Raw genomic sequence first — 16,802 nt, 5'->3', positions numbered from 1 at the left:
CTCTGTCACTCTCGTCACTCCCCCGTCACTCCACACTCTGTCACTCCACACTCCGTCACTCTGTCACTCCACACTCTGTCACTCCACACTCTGTCACTCTGTCACTCCACACTCTGTCACTCTGTCACTCTGTCACTCCACACTCTGTCACTCTGTCACTCTGTCACTCCACACTCTGTCACTCTGTCACTCCGTCACTCCACACTCTGTCACTCTGTCACTCCACACTCTGTCACTCTGTCACTCCGTCACTCCACACTCTGTCACTCCACACTCCGTCACTCTGTCACTCCACACTCTGTCACTCCACACTCTGTCACTCCACACTCTGTCACTCTGTCACTCCACACTCTGTCACTCTGTCACTCTGTCACTCCACACTCTGTCACTCCACACTCCGTCACTCTGTCACTCCACACTCTGTCACTCCGTCACTCCACACTCTGTCACTCTGTCACTCCACACTCTGTCACTCCACACTCTGTCACTCTGTCACTCCACACTCTGTCACTCTGTCACTCCGTCACTCCACACTCTGTCACTCTGTCACTCCACACTCTGTCACTCTGTCACTCCGTCACTCCACACTCTGTCACTCCACACTCCGTCACTCCGTCACTCTGTCACTCCACACTCTGTCACTCCACACTCTGTCACTCCACACTCTGTCACTCTGTCACTCCACACTCTGTCACTCTGTCACTCCACACTCTGTCACTCCGTCACTCTGTCACTCCACACTCTGTCACTCCACACTCTGTCACTCCGTCACTCTGTCACTCCACACTCTGTCACTCCACACTCTGTCACTCCACACTCTGTCACTCCACACTCTGTCACTCCACACTCTGTCACTCCACACTCTGTCACTCTGTCACTCCACACTCTGTCACTCTGTCACTCCGTCACTCTGTCACTCTGTCACTCCACACTCTGTCACTCCACACTCTGTCACTCTGTCACTCCACACTCTGTCACTCTGTCACTCCGTCACTCCACACTCTGTCACTCTGTCACTCCACACTCTGTCACTCTGTCACTCCGTCACTCCACACTCTGTCACTCCACACTCCGTCACTCTGTCACTCCACACTCTGTCACTCCACACTCTGTCACTCTGTCACTCCACACTCTGTCACTCTGTCACTCTGTCACTCCACACTCTGTCACTCTGTCACTCACACTCTGTCACTCCACACTCTCTGTCACTCTGTCACTCCACACTACCGTCACTCTGTCACTCCACACTCTGTCACTAACTCTCTGTCACTCTGTCACTCCACACTCTGTCACATCTCTGCTGTCACTCCACACTCTGTCACTCTGTCACTCCACACTCTGTCACTCCACACTCTGTCACTCTGTCACTCCACACTCTGTCACTCCACACTCTGTCACTCCACACTCTGTCACTCCACACTCTGTCACTCCACACTCTGTCACTCTGTCACTCCACACTCTGTCACTCCACACTCTGTCACTCTGTCACTCTGTCACTCTGTCACTCTGTCACTCTCGTCCTTCACTCAGTCACTCTGTCACTCTGTCACTCCGTCACTCCGTCACTCTGTCACTCCGTCACTCTGTCACTCCACACTCTGTCACTCCTGTCACTCCGTCACTCCACACTCCGTCACTCTGTCACTCCACACTCTGTCACTCCACACTCTGTCACTCTGTCACTCCTCACTCTGTCACTCCACACTCTGTCACTCCACACCTGTCACTCTGTCACTCCACCACTCTGTCACTCCACCTCTGTCACTCCACACTCTGTCACTCTGTCACTCTGTCACTCACACTCTGTCACTCTGTCACTCTGTCACTCCACACTCTCGCCGTCACTCTGTCACTCTCACACTCTGTCACTCCTACACTCTGTCACTCTGCTTCACTCCACACTCCGTCACTCTGTCACTACTCCACACTCTGTCACTCATGTCACTCTGTCACTCCACACTCTGTCACTCGTCACTCCTACACTCTGTCACTCTGTCACTCCGTCACTCTGTCACTACCACACTCTGTTCACTTCTGTCACTCTGTCACTCTGTCACTCTGTCACTCCACACTCCGTCACTCTGTCACTCCACACTCTGTCACTCCTACACTCTGTCACTCTGTCACTCCACACTCCGTCCACTCTGTCACTCCACCACTCTGTCACTCTGTCCACTCTGTCACTCCACACTCTGTCACTCTGTCACTCCACACTCTGTCACTCTGTCACTCCGTCACTCTGTCACTACCACACTCTGTCACTCTGTCACTCTGTCACTCTGTCACTCCACACTCTGTCACCTGTCACTCCACACTCTGTCACTCTGTCACTCCGTCACTCTGTCACTCTGTCACTCACACTCTGTCACTCTGTCACTCCACACTCTGTCACTCCGTCACTCTGTCACTCCACACTCTGTCACTCTGTCACTCCACACTCTGTCACTCTGTCACTCCGTCACTCTGTCACTCCACACTCTGTCACTCTGTCACTCCACACTCTGTCACTCTGCACACTCTGTCACTCTGTCACTCTGTCACTCTGTCACTCCACACTCTGTCACTCTGTCACTCCGTCCTGCCTGTTCTATCTGTCGGTTTGACTCATTTGTTTTCCGTCTTTGTTTTTAGCTGTTATAACTTTTAAATGCTGGAAGGCGACCTGGGGTGTCCTGCAAGGCGCCTCTAAATAAAATGTATTATTATTATAATAAAATAGAATAATAAAGAATGAATTAAATTAATCTAACATCATTTCTAAAACTTGACATCAGGAATGAATCGGACGTGATTATTAACGATGGCGGTGTGTAAACGTTCTCAGGATACTGATACGTGAACTCACCTGAGGAGAACTGCTCACGTGAAGAAGATCCACACGCTTACAAACTGTGTGTGTGTGTGTGTGTGTGTGTGTGTGTGTGTGTGTGTGTGTGTGTGTCACAGTTGCAGGAGCAGCTCCCTCAGAAGGTTCTCCCTCTGGTGTCCTCGGGGATGAAGCCTCAGGCGTACCTGAGTCAGAACACGCTGGTGGAGATGACGCTGGGGTCTGTTTACAATCTGTCACAACAATAACTACTAACAGCTGACACGCACACACTTTCATGTTAAATATACTTCTGCTGCGGTAACGCCGAGCGTCCACACTCGTCCGGCGGTTCAAACCCCGAACACGAGACGCTGTTGATGACGCAGTGTCACTTTTATTTAGATAATAAGAATAACATGAAAATGCTCCTCGTGTTGTTTCCAGGATGAAGAAGCTGAAGGAGGAGATGGAGGGCGTCGTCAAAGAGCTGGCAGAGAACAACCACTTCTTAGAGCGGTCATTATCTATTATATTTACTATACTTATTATATTTACTATACTTATTATATTTATTATACTTATTATACTTATTATATTTATTATACTTATTATATTTATTATACTTATACTTATTATACTTATTATACTTATACTTATTATATTTATTATACTTATTATATTTATTATACTTATTATATTTATTATACTTATTATACTTATTATATTTATTATATTTATTATACTTATACTTATATTTATTATACTTATTATATTTATTATACTTATTATATTTATTATACTTATTATACTTATTATATTTATTATACTTATTATATTTATTATACTTATTATACTTATAATAAATATTATATTTATTATATCACTGCATGCCTAGCTTAGCACAAACACTGGAGGCCGGGGGAAACTGCTAGCCTGCCTCATTCAGGGTCATATTTCACAGGAAGTGCATGTTTGATCTTGTGTTTAGAATGAAGGGCATGCTAACAGCGTCCAGTGTTCGTGCTAAGCTACGCTCAAGTCGTCGCTGTTGATAAATATGAATGCGTGTGTTCCTCCTTCAGATTCGGGACTCTGACGCTGGACGGAGGTCTGAGAGGTTGAAGCTTCGATTCCTCGTGTTTCTTCAGAAGCTTCTTGTAAATATTCTGAGTGTTTATCTTGTAAATAACGTCGTCAGAAGAAGCTTTTTGTATCTCCTGTGTTCATGAACACACGGCTACCCTCCTTCAGACGCTGCTTTAGAAACCGCTTTGAGCGCTGTAAGTATATTTGTACCTGAAGAAAACCCTTAAAATACTTTCACTTGATCGTTAACTTACTTAAAGCTGCAGTTTGGTAGAAAAGAGCCTTAAAGATCTTAATGAACTACTTTAGATTGCATATTAATGACATTAATCATCAGGTTATTCATTAAGGTGTGATTAAAGTTGCCTGAATTAAATGTAATAAATTAATTAACAGCACATTTGGGAAATCGTCAATTTAAAAATGAGGTAACTGTAAAGTTGTTTCCTTTATAAAACTTTAATACATTAAAGTTTATTAATGTCAGACCTCTGATGAATATCTGGAAACTCAATAATACTTAAGATGGATGAGATTTCACGGGTGAATTAAGAGTTTTTAAGGGATTATTGTGTTGGATGTAATAATTGTCTATTTAATGGGTTTTCTGTGTTTATGACAATTTAAAATACACAAAGTAACTAACAAACTAATAACTTTCATGTTATTCGTCTAATATAATCCACTTTCAAACATCTCTCCGTCTTTACGTTTCTTCATTACTTCACTATTAAAGTGAAATGTTTAGTATAAGAATGCTGATTACATTTGTTTCTTATTTATTGTTCTAAAAGGCCAATAGTCCACGAGTTCTCATGTATCCATAACTCTGGTCAGTATGTTGAAATCTTTAGAAGGATTAATGTTTTGTCAATAATCATTTAAAATGCTCAATGATTGTTTGAACTTGTAAATAAATAAATATCTTAAGAAATCGTCTGATTGTGTTTAATCTGGAAATCACTGAAGAATTCAGGATATTAGGATTATTAAATAAATCAGATCTTATTCGTATATGAAGTCACAAGAGATTTAACTAAATGATTAATTACTAAATTGTGATTGTGATCCAAATACTTAAAGATTGAAATATGAACCGTTGATAAACCAGGTTCACATGAGACAACTATAACCTCTTCCTCCTCCGCCCTCCCATCAGCACCATTGTTGGTTACCCATGGCGACCGGCCGTCTCCTCGGTGACGCGGTTGCCGCGGCGATGTGCTGCGTCAGCATCAGAGCAGTATTTGAAGATGGACGCCATCGTCTCCTTTTATAGAGAGATCAGAGTCACGCTGTGTGGCTGTAAATATAATCATCGTTAAAGTGTTAATGAGTTCCTCCAGCAGCCTGTTCATTAATACATCATCTTGAACCACAGAGTGTCCCTCATATGTTTATATAAATACCAATATTTTAGAAGATTAGCTGCAGGAGAAACATTTATTTTTCTATTTATATCATTTTTTATGTATTTTTATTTTATTCATTTGTATGTGTTATTGATTTAGTTATGTTTCAATTATGAGAAGATGTTAAAATATATATTTTATCAGCTGTAAGAGAAACATTCTTTTTTTTCTCTATTTTATTCTTAATATGTTTTGTATATTTATACTGTTATGTATTGTTTATGTTTTTTGAAAGTCTGGTGAGGAAAGTGTAAAAACGTTTTATTTACAGAGCACTTTTATCGAGTTTATGTTCATAAGTAAAACACAATAAAGGCAGAATAGAAGAGCAGGACATGAAATACAACATTAACAGCAGCTGATAAATGAACTTTTATTCTTATAAAAAGTAACGTTGGACACAAGTCTGCAGAAGAGTTTAATTTTATAAATATGAGTTCATCTAGAGACCGAATTATATTAACCTGTCTGTGTGCTACCTAGCTAACGTTAGCTAACTATCTAACAAGCTAGATAACGTTAGCTAACTATCTAACAAGCTAGATAACGTTAGCTAACTATCTAACAAGCTAGATAACGTTAGCTAACTATCTAACTAGCTAGCTAACGTTAGCTAACTATCTAACTACCTAGCTAACGTTAGCTAACTAACAAGATAGATAATGTTAGCTAACTATCTAACTAGCTAGCTAGCTATTGCCAAATAGGTGTTTTATTATTTAAATTATAATTATTGGTTATAGTTAAACCTGCCCATGAGAATAATTACAAAAACACCTGGGTTTATGACATGCTGTTGGTTCTATAGCTCATTAGATAGTCAGTTAATGTTAGCTAGCTCGTTAGACAGTTGGCTAATGTTAGCGAGCTCATTGAATAGTTGGCTAACGTTAGCTAGCTTGTTAGACAGTTGGTTAATGTTAGCTAACTTGTTAGACAGTTGGTTAATGTTAGCTAGCTTGTTAGACAGTTGGTTAATGTTAGCTAGCTTGTTAGACAGTTGGCTAACGTTAGCTAGCTTGTTAGACAGTTGGTTAATGTTAGCTAACTTGTTAGACAGTTGGTTAATGTTAGCTAGCTTGTTAGACAGTTGGTTAATGTTAGCTAGCTTGTTAGACAGTTGGTTAATGTTAGCTAGCTTGTTAGACAGTTGGTTAATGTTAGCTAGTTTGTTAGACAGTTGGTTAACGTTAGCTAGCTTGTTAGACAGTTGGCTAACGTTAGCTAGCTTGTTAGTTAGTTAACGTTAGCTATCTCACGATGCACACAGACAGGTTCATTTAATTTATACTCTAGATTAATAAATATAAATAAATTCCGATTCTCTGTGCGTGAATTGCGTATATATGCATTATTTGGATAAACTAATGACACATTTGGAATTTAAATGATTACTTTTTTGCCTGACAAATTATTAAAATAGATTATAGATGAATAAATAGATGAAGCAAGAACAGGTGGATGTTGGGACGTTAGTTTTACTGTGAGCTTCGGGCTCCAGAAGCAGTGTGTCCGCCCCTGTCAGGAAACACCGCCCTCCTCCGGCCCCTCCCTGCCCGCACTGTTTGATGGAAAAACACCAAAATGAAGGTTTTCCTCGCACTCTGCTGTGAACCGGTGAGTGCTTCTTCTTCTTCTTCTTCTTCTTCTTCTTCTTCTTCTTCTTCTTCTTCTTCTTCTTCTTCTTCTTCTTCTTCTTCTTCTTCTTCTTCTTCTTCTTCTTCTTCTACACAAACATTTAGCTTAACCTGAGAATAAAAACATCACTGACGGTGAAACACGTCCGGAGCTCAGCGTCCGTTATTCAGCGTCTAAAGACGGATACATCACCTGTAGACACCCGGAGGAATAAAACCTAATTCTCTTTATTCTCTTTATTCTCTTTATTTAATTTATATGTTTGATTCTTATTTCCTGCTTCAGTCATCGCTGTGAAGGAGATGCAGACATGTCCGACACATCCTTTATGGTTTATTTATTTATTACATGTCTGATGGATGGTTTTATGTTTTTAAGGTTAAAGATAAATATAAGAAGATTACCTTTATTTAAATTAACCATATGTGTGTATTATTAATTTATTGAGAATAATCATTTTCAGATTAAATTAATATTCATTATGTTTGTTTGTTTTTAGCAGTACCATATATTATATTACATTATATATATATATATATATATATATATATATATATATATATATATGTGTGTATAAATTCACAAATTATAATGTGGTGATGTTTTAGGATTATTATCATTTAATTTGACATTTAAATTAAAATGATATAAATAATCCACTTTCAGGTGAAACAGCAGATGTTGGTGCTCAGTGTTTTTCCATGAAGAGGTTTAACTCTTCATGGAAGGGACTCAGTTTATATTAAACATGTTTATGTTTAACTTGTTTAACGTGTTAAAGGGGTTAAATATAAAGATGTGCACACTGATGTTCGTATTGTCATGTAGATTATGAGACAGCAGCACCTTTATAGAAGCAGGATCCAGACTTTATAGATGTTATACAGCCTCACTTTGTGGTCGTGTTGTGTTTCTTTGTAGTTGTGTCTCTTTGTAGTCATTTTGTGTCTCTTTGTAGTCATTTTGTGTCTCTTTGTAGTCGTGTTGTGTCTCTTTGTAGTCGTGTTGTGTCTCTTTGTAGTCATTTTGTGTCTCTTTGTAGTCGTGTTGTGTCTCTTTGTAGTCATGTTGTGTCTCTTTGTGGTCGTGTTGTGTTTCTTTGTGGTCGTGTTGTGTCTCTTTGTGGTTGTGTTGTGTCTCTTTGTGGTCGTGTTGTGTTTCTTTGTGGTCGTGTTGTGTTTCTTTGTGGTCATGTTGTCTCTTTGTAGTCGTGTTGTGTCTCTTTGTAGTCGTGTTGTGTCTCTTTGTAGTCGTGTTGTGTCTTTTTGTAGTCGTTTTGTGTCTCTTTGTAGTCGTGTTGTGTCTCTTTGTAGTCGTGTTGTGTCTCTTTATAGTCCTTTTGTGTGTCTTTGTGTGTCTTTGTGGTCGTGTTGTCTCTTTGTAGTCGTGTTGTGTCTCTTTATAGTCCTTTTGTGTCTCTTTGTGGTCATGTTGTCTCTTTGTAGTCGTGTTGTGTCTCTTTGTAGTTGTGTCTCTTTGTAGTCATGTTGTGTCTCTTTGTAATTGTGTCTCTTTGTAGTCATGTTGTGTCTCTTTGTAGTTGTGTCTCTTTGTAGTCATGTTGTGTCTCTTTGTAGTTGTGTCTCTTTGTAGTCGTGTTGTGTGTCTTGAGGTTCGGGCTGACAAGAACAAGACATTTAAAGACAAACCTTGGACTTTGAGAACTGCGATGGACATTCTTCAACATTTTCTGACATTTTATAACCAAACCATTATTCTATTCGTCTATATCTGCAGATTATTCAATAAGAAAATAATTGTTAAGTTCAGCACATTTAAGTTTTCCATTTTCTATACAAAAAAATCACAAATATTTCACGATTCCTGCTTCTAAAAATTAAGGATTTCCTGAGTATATATATATATATTGGAATTTATTTCATTTTTTATCATTTTCTTCTTGATGTTTCTACATTGAGTACTTTTACTCACGTTCCTGATTATACTTACACACTTTTACTGAAGTAACATTTTCAATGCAGGACTTTACTGTAATTATTTATTAGTACTTTTGCAGTAAAGTATCGCAATACTTCGTCCACTACTGTCTGTGTTTAAAACTTGGAAATATTTAACACACAAAGGCAGCAATAAACAGAGTTTTCCGTCACCGGCGTCTTCACATCCTTAATGTTCGACCTCCGAGGAGAGCAGGATCTCTGTGGACGTTAAACTGGATCCCTGACAAGGATTCATTAAATCAACCAGCAGCACAGGCTGCAGAGTCGGAGCGGTTATATTCACAAGCTACGTTAGTTCACCTTTTAGAACAATGCTCTGCCTCCCTGGTTAATGAAAATGTAAATCCACAGTTTAGTTTCTTGAGACTTTTCCCCAGATGTGATTTCTGAAGTGGAAGTACGTCTTCATTAGATGATTAAAAGACCTCAACGGCGAGCTGAGACGTGTTTCTGTTCTTCATTAACAATGATCCCATCGGTGTGTACAGAACTTCATTAGAGCTGAAACAACAGGAACATCACTTTAATACCAACCAGCCTCTTAATAACCACCTATCAAACGACTAACCAGCTCCCAACCAACCTTCTTAACTACCAACCAACCTTCTTAACTACCAACCAACCTTCTTTTCTTAACTACCAACCAACCTTCTTAACTACCAACAAACCTTCTTAACTACCAACCAACCTTCTTAACCACCAACCACCTTCTTAACTACCAACCACCTTCTTAACTACCAACCACCTTCTTAACTACCAACCAACCTTCTTAACCACCAACCACCTTCTTAACTACCAACCACCTTCTTAACTACCAACCACCTTCTTAACTACCAACCACCTTCTTAACTACCAACCACCTTCTTAACTACCAACAAACCTTCACTGGCTTGATAAGCAGTTTCATCTGAACTACGACCCGCTCAGAGGTCCAAACACCATCAATGTTTATTAAGTTCAACAAGTCTTACAAACACTATTTAACTTCCCCTCTGGTATGAGATCAGACTTACAAAAGAAAAACAAACCTACCTACCAGCCTTCTTCTATCCTCACATGTTGGAACTATTTCCTGACAAACAACAGCCAAGAAAAAGTTCCAGCTCATAATTACCCCAAGTGTCACCTTTGTGTGTGCTGCTGATTGTACTCACGGTGAGTCTGTGTCTCTGTGTCCACAGCTCCGCTCTGGTACAGCAGTCTAGCGATGGTGTATGCCTCATCAAACACAGTCCGTGTCAACCCCTCCCTTTACTCTCCATCTTTCACCTATCAGATGTCATTTAACTTCTCTGAGAGGGAGAACGCAACTGTCCTGGCAATCCTACCCACAACTCCCCTCTGCAGCCTCGGGGGCTCGTCCTACGGCGGGCCGAACAGAACCTCCACCTCCGATGAGTTGACTTCAGGCGAGGTCGCCGTCCTGGGTTTGGTGTTCGGGGTTCTCTGGTTGGTCTCCATCCTGGGAAATGCCCTCGTCTGTCTGGTCATCCACCGGAGCCGACGGACTCAATCCACCACCAACTACTTTGTGGTGTCGATGGCGTGTGCAGACCTGCTCATGAGCATCGGCTGGGCGCCCTTCATCCTCCTGCAGGTCGCCTCAGGACGATGGCCACTGAGTGCCGCTACCTGCAAGGCCGTGCGCTACCTGCAGCACCTCTGCCCCGGCGTGCAGGTCTATGTCCTGCTGTCCATCTCTGTAGACCGCTTCTATACAATCGTGTACCCGCTCAGCTTCAAAGTGTCCAGAGAGAAAGCGAAGAAGATGATCGCGGCCTCGTGGCTTGTTTGACGCAGCCTTCGTGGCGCCCTGTCTCTTCTTCTATGGCTCAACAGACAGCAGTCATTGTGACTTTTTCCTTCCGGTCAGCTGGGGCAGTATAGCCTACGCCGCCGTTCATCTCCTGTTTGGGTTTTTGGTCCCAGTGGCGCTGATCGTGTCATTCTACCAGCGGGTCATCCGCTACATCTGGAGGATCAGTGCTGACGGCCACACGGTGCGTCGGACGATGAACATCGTCCCACGGACTAAAGTCAAGACCATCAAGATGTTCCTCATGCTCAACTCAGTTTTCTTCCTCACCTGGACGCCCTTCTACGTCGCCCAGCTGTGGCACCCGAGGGAGTCCGACGGACCGAGCAGGCAGGGGCTGCTGTTCTTCACGGCCCTCACGTGGATCTCTTTCAGCTCCACAGCGTCCAAGCCGACCCTGTACTCCGTCTACAATGCAAACTTCAGAAGGGGCATGAGGGAGACCTTCTGCATGTCGTCCATGAAATGCTACCGCAGCAACGCGTACACCATCACGGCAAGCTCCCGGGTGGCCAAAAAGAACTACATTGGGGTCGTGGAAATCCCAGTTCAAGCCAATACGCTCGCCAAGGACTCGGTTCACGATACGTTTGGCCGAGAGGCGAAGGAAAAGAAGGTCGCCTGGACCTCGAATGCCAACCCTCCGAATACTTTTGTCTAAGTGAGTTTGGAAACTGTGAACGTACACAAATCATTCTTCAACAGCACAACGTCAGTGTTGGCAGGTACAGCTAGCTCGGGACTAACATGCTCGCCCTGTATCCAACGACGACTCGCAGACACAGAATGTTTCCAGTTTGTATAAAAGGGCTTTTTTCTGATGAAACACCTTGTGGCAGCCATATTGGAGGCGAACAGCTAGACGTTTTTATACTTCAGATTTGAATCATAATCTATTTATGTGCAGTATTTTGACGGATTGTTTTTGCCATTGATGCATCAGATTTTGTGTTTTGATGTCAGTTTGTTGTAAATGCATCTGATTGGCTGCAGTGATGTATGTGGTAGAAGCTAACGTAAGTAGTGGCTACTCGCCGTATGTTGACATCATCTGCTTCTCTACGTTAAGAGTTGTTGCTAACAAAACCAGGAATCTACAGTTTGTTTCCTCTGATGTATTTAAAGTTAAACTCGCAGTGTTAATAAAGTGATGGAGTCGTGGCGTGGGAGGAGCCACAAGTGTTTTCAGGGTTTTGGAAAATATCTGATGAAACGTCAAAAAGTACATCCCGATGAAAGAGATCGAAATATAAATAAAGGAATCCGTAAATACTCACCAAGTATTTATCACACTGTATCTTCTTCTCCGTGTGGTCTCATGTGTTTTCTTATTTTCTCATCACTATTTTGTCACAATGCACATGTTAGCATGCGCACAGTGCTGCTGACACGCTCTACAGTAGATGTGATGAGATGAGATACAACTTTGTTAATCCCAAAGAACATTCTTGTGCCAGAGATTGTTTGTAAATGTTCAGAGAACACAACAACGGGAACTTTCTTCTGCCACCTTCAGGACAAGTAATGATCAACTTTATTTGAATAGCCCCTTTCATAGAGGGGGTGTAGTGAAAGTGCTTTACAATAAAATAAGAGATTAAATAAAAACAAGTGCAAATACTGACACCATGCAATAATAATAATAATAATAATAATAATAATAATGATAATAATAATAATAATAAATTGATAATATATAATAAAGTGGCTTTCAAAGCTAAGCATCTCAAGGCGCTAAAATGCAGGACAACAAAAACAACAGACATAAGATTTTACGGAAAGGCTTTTGTGAAAAGAGAGGTTTTTATGCTCTTCTTGAAGGAGTCGGTGGCCTGTGGAGTCCTCAGGTGTTCTGGGAGGGGATTCCACAGGTGAGGAGCGGCTGAGCAGAAGGCCCGAATTGCCCATGGTGCGGAGGTTACGTGTGGAGGTTTGTTGGGAGAGGAGTTCCTTGAGGTACGGAGGAGCATTTCCATGTATGCACTGATGGGTGAGGAGGGAGATGTTGTATTCGATCCTGAATGAGACAGTGGAGGGAGTGGAGAATGTTTATATAATAAACATAATGAGAATATTTTAACACCCTCATCAGGATCCTAGCGGCGCTGTTCTGGATTTATTGAGCTTCTGAAGGCTCCCGCTTGGAATCCCGATGAGAGCGTTGCAGTAGTCCAACCTTGAGGAGACAAAGGCGTTGACGAGTTGTTCAGCGTCTGACAGGGAGAGCTGTGGGGCGGAGCTCTGCAATGTTCCTGAGGTGGTAGAAGGAGGTCTTGCACAGATGTTTGATGAGGGTGTCAAAGGTCAGATGAGGGTCAAATCTTACACCCAGGTTGGTGACTGATGGTGATAGGGGGGATGTCTTGACCAGAACAGGTGATGTGGGTTATGGGGGAGGACTGGACCTGGTGTGGTGTGCCAACTAAAATAGCCTCAAGGCAGGTGTTCAATGATGATGATGATGATGATGAAGATGATGAAGATGTCGACAGTGATCAAACCAATAACAAAGAAAAGAGGCAGAAAATAGCAAAAACAATAAAACATGTAAAAGATATAAATAAAACAAGTAAGTAAGTAACCCAGGGACCGGTGCATGGTGAATAATAATAGGAAAATAAATATTTAAAAAAATACTTATTGGTTATAATGGTTATAAAAGATAACCATTATATCATAATAATAATAAACATGTTATATACAAATATAAATATTAATGAACATATTAAGAGTATTCAAAATATTTTTTTCAAATATTTTCTTTATTATGAATTACATTTTTATTAATATTGGTTGAGCTACAGTACAATATTTCCATGTACCATGTAAGTGTCTTTATTAAATGAACTGTCAAATAAATAAAAGCCTGTGTGAGCTGCAGAAGTACCACTTTATGTACAAGTACTCCTGATTATGAAGTATTAGTTACATAATGTGACCGCAGCGCCGCTGCAGCACTACACCCTCCGGTCAGCAGGTGGCGCTGTGCACAACCCCAATTAAAGCAGAAGAAGAAGAAACGTCAACAGGAAACACGATGTAAACAAAGCTAAACATCACTAACTGTTAGCTTATGTCCGTGCGCTTCCTGCTAACTGACTTTAAACATTTAACTTTTATTATCTTATCTTATTATCTGTCTGCAGTTTGATCTCGCAGCGGAGCTGTTAGCTGACTGCAGCTAACGGGAGCTAGCTGCCACCGTTAGCATTCACCAAAATGGATGATAACAAGGTAAGAAGCTAACAGCTAACTGAGTGATTATCGAATAATAATTAACAGATGAATTAACATAAACATGTTATTGTCATCAGTGCTGTAAAGTTAATAACTGTATTAACGGTAAACGAGTCGTCTGTGAGGCTAGCTGTTCGTTAAATGCTGCTAACTATCGTTAATAAAGCTAACGTTAGCTTGTACAGAAGATATCGTAACGTTACATTCAGATTTTACTTTAGTAAAAGTACTAACAGCACACACCTGCATTAAAGTGCAAAACGAGTATCATCAGAGTATACTTAAAGTACCTAAAATAAAAGTTCTCATGCAGAATAATATATATTATATTGTATTATAATGATTTACTGTTGCAGCCGGTGAAGCTTATTTAAATGTGTTAATCTATAATAATAATAATAATAATAATAATACATCATGTATTAGTTCATTGTTTTAGATTGTGTATGATCTGTACAGTAACATAAATGATCATAGAATAGATAGAATATTTAAATATAATTAAATATGTTTGATTGATCGTTGTGAGTATAGTTGAATTCTGTAAAATGTATATTTCACAATTGCATTGTAACTATTTGGATGTTATGATAAATGATTTGAGAGTCTTACATTTTAATCACTAAAAAGTGTTTTTGATGATCTGTGTTATTTGATATATAACTTGTGATACAAAACTCAACATAAATAACCCCAATGAATCCCCCTCGTCTCTCTATGTGTAAGAATATAAATACAAAGTTATGATTATTGTCGTCAGATGGTGGCTGGTAAAGTGAAGAAACCGGGCAAACGCGGCCGCAAACCTGCAAAGATCGACCTGAAGGCCAAACTGGAGCGAAGCCGTCAGAGCGCCAGAGAGTGCCGAGCGAGGAAGAAGCTGCGCTACCAGTACCTGGAGGAGCTGGTGTCCAGCAAGGAGAGAGCCATCTGCGCCCTGAGGGAGGAGCTGGAGATGGTACGACACCTTCAGCTCTGATCTTCTGCTCGTGACACGTTTCACTTTCTCTGAAACGTGTTCCAACGAGAAGAACACCAGAAACGGTCCGATGGCAAACGTGTTGCGAAGTAGAGAATGAAGAAGAATGTTTTGTTTGTGAATAGAAGTTAAAATCAATTCTGTGCGTTTGAACGTTTCACGAGCTTTCGGCTCTTTTTTCTCTCCAATTAGAATCTAAAATAAATCTAAAATAGAATCCGATCAAATCAGGGAAAGTTTTAAGATTAATTACAGAAAACTATGAAGCACAAAGAGACGCTACAGAACCCTCACCCTCCATGAGTGAAACATTCAGCGTTTATCATGTTTGTTGGTATTTATCCACAAAAACAAGTTTTACTGATGACTGACTGGAGACGTTTGGAGCTTCATCAGAACGTGAAGAGTTTGTGGTTTGTGCTCCGCAGTACAAGCAGTGGTGCTCAGCGATGGACCAGGGGAAGATCCCGTCGGAGATCAAAGCTCTGCTGACGGGAGACGAGCAGAAGACGTCTCAGAGCGGCAGCAGCACCAAGACGTCCAAGAAGAACAGCATCAGCAACTGAACATAACCTGCATGTAGTTTTATTCTCTAATCTTTGTTTCACAGACGACACACGGAGCTGCGTTTATGTGAGTAAAGTTTCATCTCAATCTCTTTTCTTCTCCTGTAACAAACACGGCGCTTCATCGGGGCGTCCGACGCACTTTACACTTCGTTAAGACACGAGGCCTCTTCAGGGTCGAACTTTGAAACTCCAGTTCAGCATTCACAAGTCTTTGTTCATTTATTCTCATAACTTCTAAAGTTTGTTCCTGAAATAAATCTATAAATAAATAAAGTTATTCTTCAGGCGACGGTCTGATTAAAGCGATGATGATGTAACAACACGACTAAATATGAAACTCAGCTCTGGTCACATTCTATCTTTACAGATCATTGTTTAGTGTAATAAGTCACATCGGTGATTAATAAACTGGATTTAAAGAGCGTCGGCGCCCCGATGGAGACTTCTGGTTCATAACTCCTGTTTTAATTTGCTGCCCTTCACTTTATATTTATATATTTATTTTAAATATGACTTATGAATTATGTCTGCAGGTGTTTCCTGACAAGATGGCCGTCCCGCTGTAGCACTAAAATAAAGAAATGTACAGCGATGTTGTCGGATATATTTTTGTATTTGTATTTTATATAAACGGGCTCAGAGTCGGTTCTTTGTGCAAAGATTGTAAATGATGAAGATTCCAGACGAGCGATGCTTCTCATTCAGTTTCACGTGTTTTTGTATTTTCTTTCGGCTTCTAAATCTTTGTAAACGTCACCTTCTGTCCGTGAGGTGATGAGACTTTGTGCACTTTCTTCTCTTTGGCAGAAGCACTTTGTTAGATGATTGTAGTTTGAGGCTTTGCAACAATAAATAAATAAATGTGTGTGAAAAACAAAACGTGTTTGTGTCTGTGAGTGAACACCACCAGCGCTCATTCATGTGAGACGTGAGACTAATGCAGGGTTCTCCTGCTGTGTCGTTTAGAGATGTTGATTATTTATCTTCAGAACATCTTCAGACGAGAGGAACATGAGAACATCAGAGTGCGTGTGTGTGTGTGTAACTGTGTGTGTAACTGTGTGTGTAACTGTGTGTGTAACAGCTACATTACATAACGCCTCATGTACATATTAAACACTTGTAATATAAACTTGTGTTGATGTGAGTCATGAAGTGGGGAAGCTTCATGATATCTGTTAGTTACATGTATGACTCTGTTCACCTGTAGTGTGTACAACATGTATGACCCTGTTCACCTGTAGTGTGTACAACATGTATGACTCTGTTCACCTGTAGTGTGTACAACATGTATG

The 16,802-nt window shown here is 40.8% G+C and overlaps 2 protein-coding genes and 1 long non-coding RNA gene across 6 annotated transcripts; all 3 read left to right on the top strand.

The window, feature by feature from the left end:
- The first annotated feature begins 2,473 nt into the window (after nt 1-2,473).
- Nucleotides 2,474-4,832, top strand: LOC115005396 (uncharacterized). Its single transcript, XR_003831943.1, has 3 exons — nt 2,474-3,047; nt 3,254-3,325; nt 3,892-4,832. It is a non-coding gene; the product is annotated as an uncharacterized LOC115005396 (long non-coding RNA).
- Nucleotides 4,833-6,429: 1,597 nt separating this feature from the next.
- On the top strand, nt 6,430-12,002 carry gpr19 (G protein-coupled receptor 19). The gene is given in 3 exon segments (XM_029427189.1): nt 6,430-6,924; nt 10,088-10,692; nt 10,694-12,002. Coding segments are annotated over 2 exon segments (1,269 nt in total). The 5' UTR covers nt 6,430-6,924; nt 10,088-10,113; the 3' UTR covers nt 11,384-12,002.
- Nucleotides 12,003-13,699: 1,697 nt separating this feature from the next.
- crebl2 (cAMP responsive element binding protein-like 2) lies at nt 13,700-16,386 on the top strand. 4 transcript variants are annotated; one of them, XR_003831942.1, is made up of 5 exons: nt 13,700-13,761; nt 13,869-13,956; nt 14,720-14,917; nt 15,367-15,571; nt 16,041-16,386. XR_003831942.1 is itself a non-coding variant. In XM_029427188.1 (3 exons), exons 1-3 carry the CDS (start codon nt 13,942-13,944, stop codon nt 15,502-15,504), a joined length of 351 nt encoding a protein of 116 aa, XP_029283048.1. In that variant the 5' UTR covers nt 13,710-13,941; the 3' UTR covers nt 15,505-16,386. The 4 variants fall into 4 exon arrangements, 1 of the variants encoding a protein (XP_029283048.1); XR_003831940.1 differs by having other exon boundaries at nt 13,710-13,956; XR_003831941.1 differs by having other exon boundaries at nt 13,710-13,956; nt 15,875-16,386.
- The last annotated feature ends 416 nt before the right edge of the window (nt 16,387-16,802 follow it).

This window comes from Cottoperca gobio, unplaced genomic scaffold (genome assembly GCF_900634415.1).
Source record: "Cottoperca gobio unplaced genomic scaffold, fCotGob3.1 fCotGob3_298arrow_ctg1, whole genome shotgun sequence".
Taxonomy (NCBI): domain Eukaryota; kingdom Metazoa; phylum Chordata; class Actinopteri; order Perciformes; family Bovichtidae; genus Cottoperca; species Cottoperca gobio.
The sequence above is the reverse complement of the archived record's forward strand: the minus strand, read 5'-3'. Positions and strand labels throughout refer to the sequence as shown.

What these genes read in the sequence shown, in the direction of transcription:
- crebl2 (XM_029427188.1), top strand. An exon ending in TGAGGGAGGAGCTGGAGATG is followed by an intron (nt 14,918 to 15,366) that starts GTACGACACCTT and finishes TGTGCTCCGCAG; the next exon opens with TACAAGCAGTGGTGCTCAGC.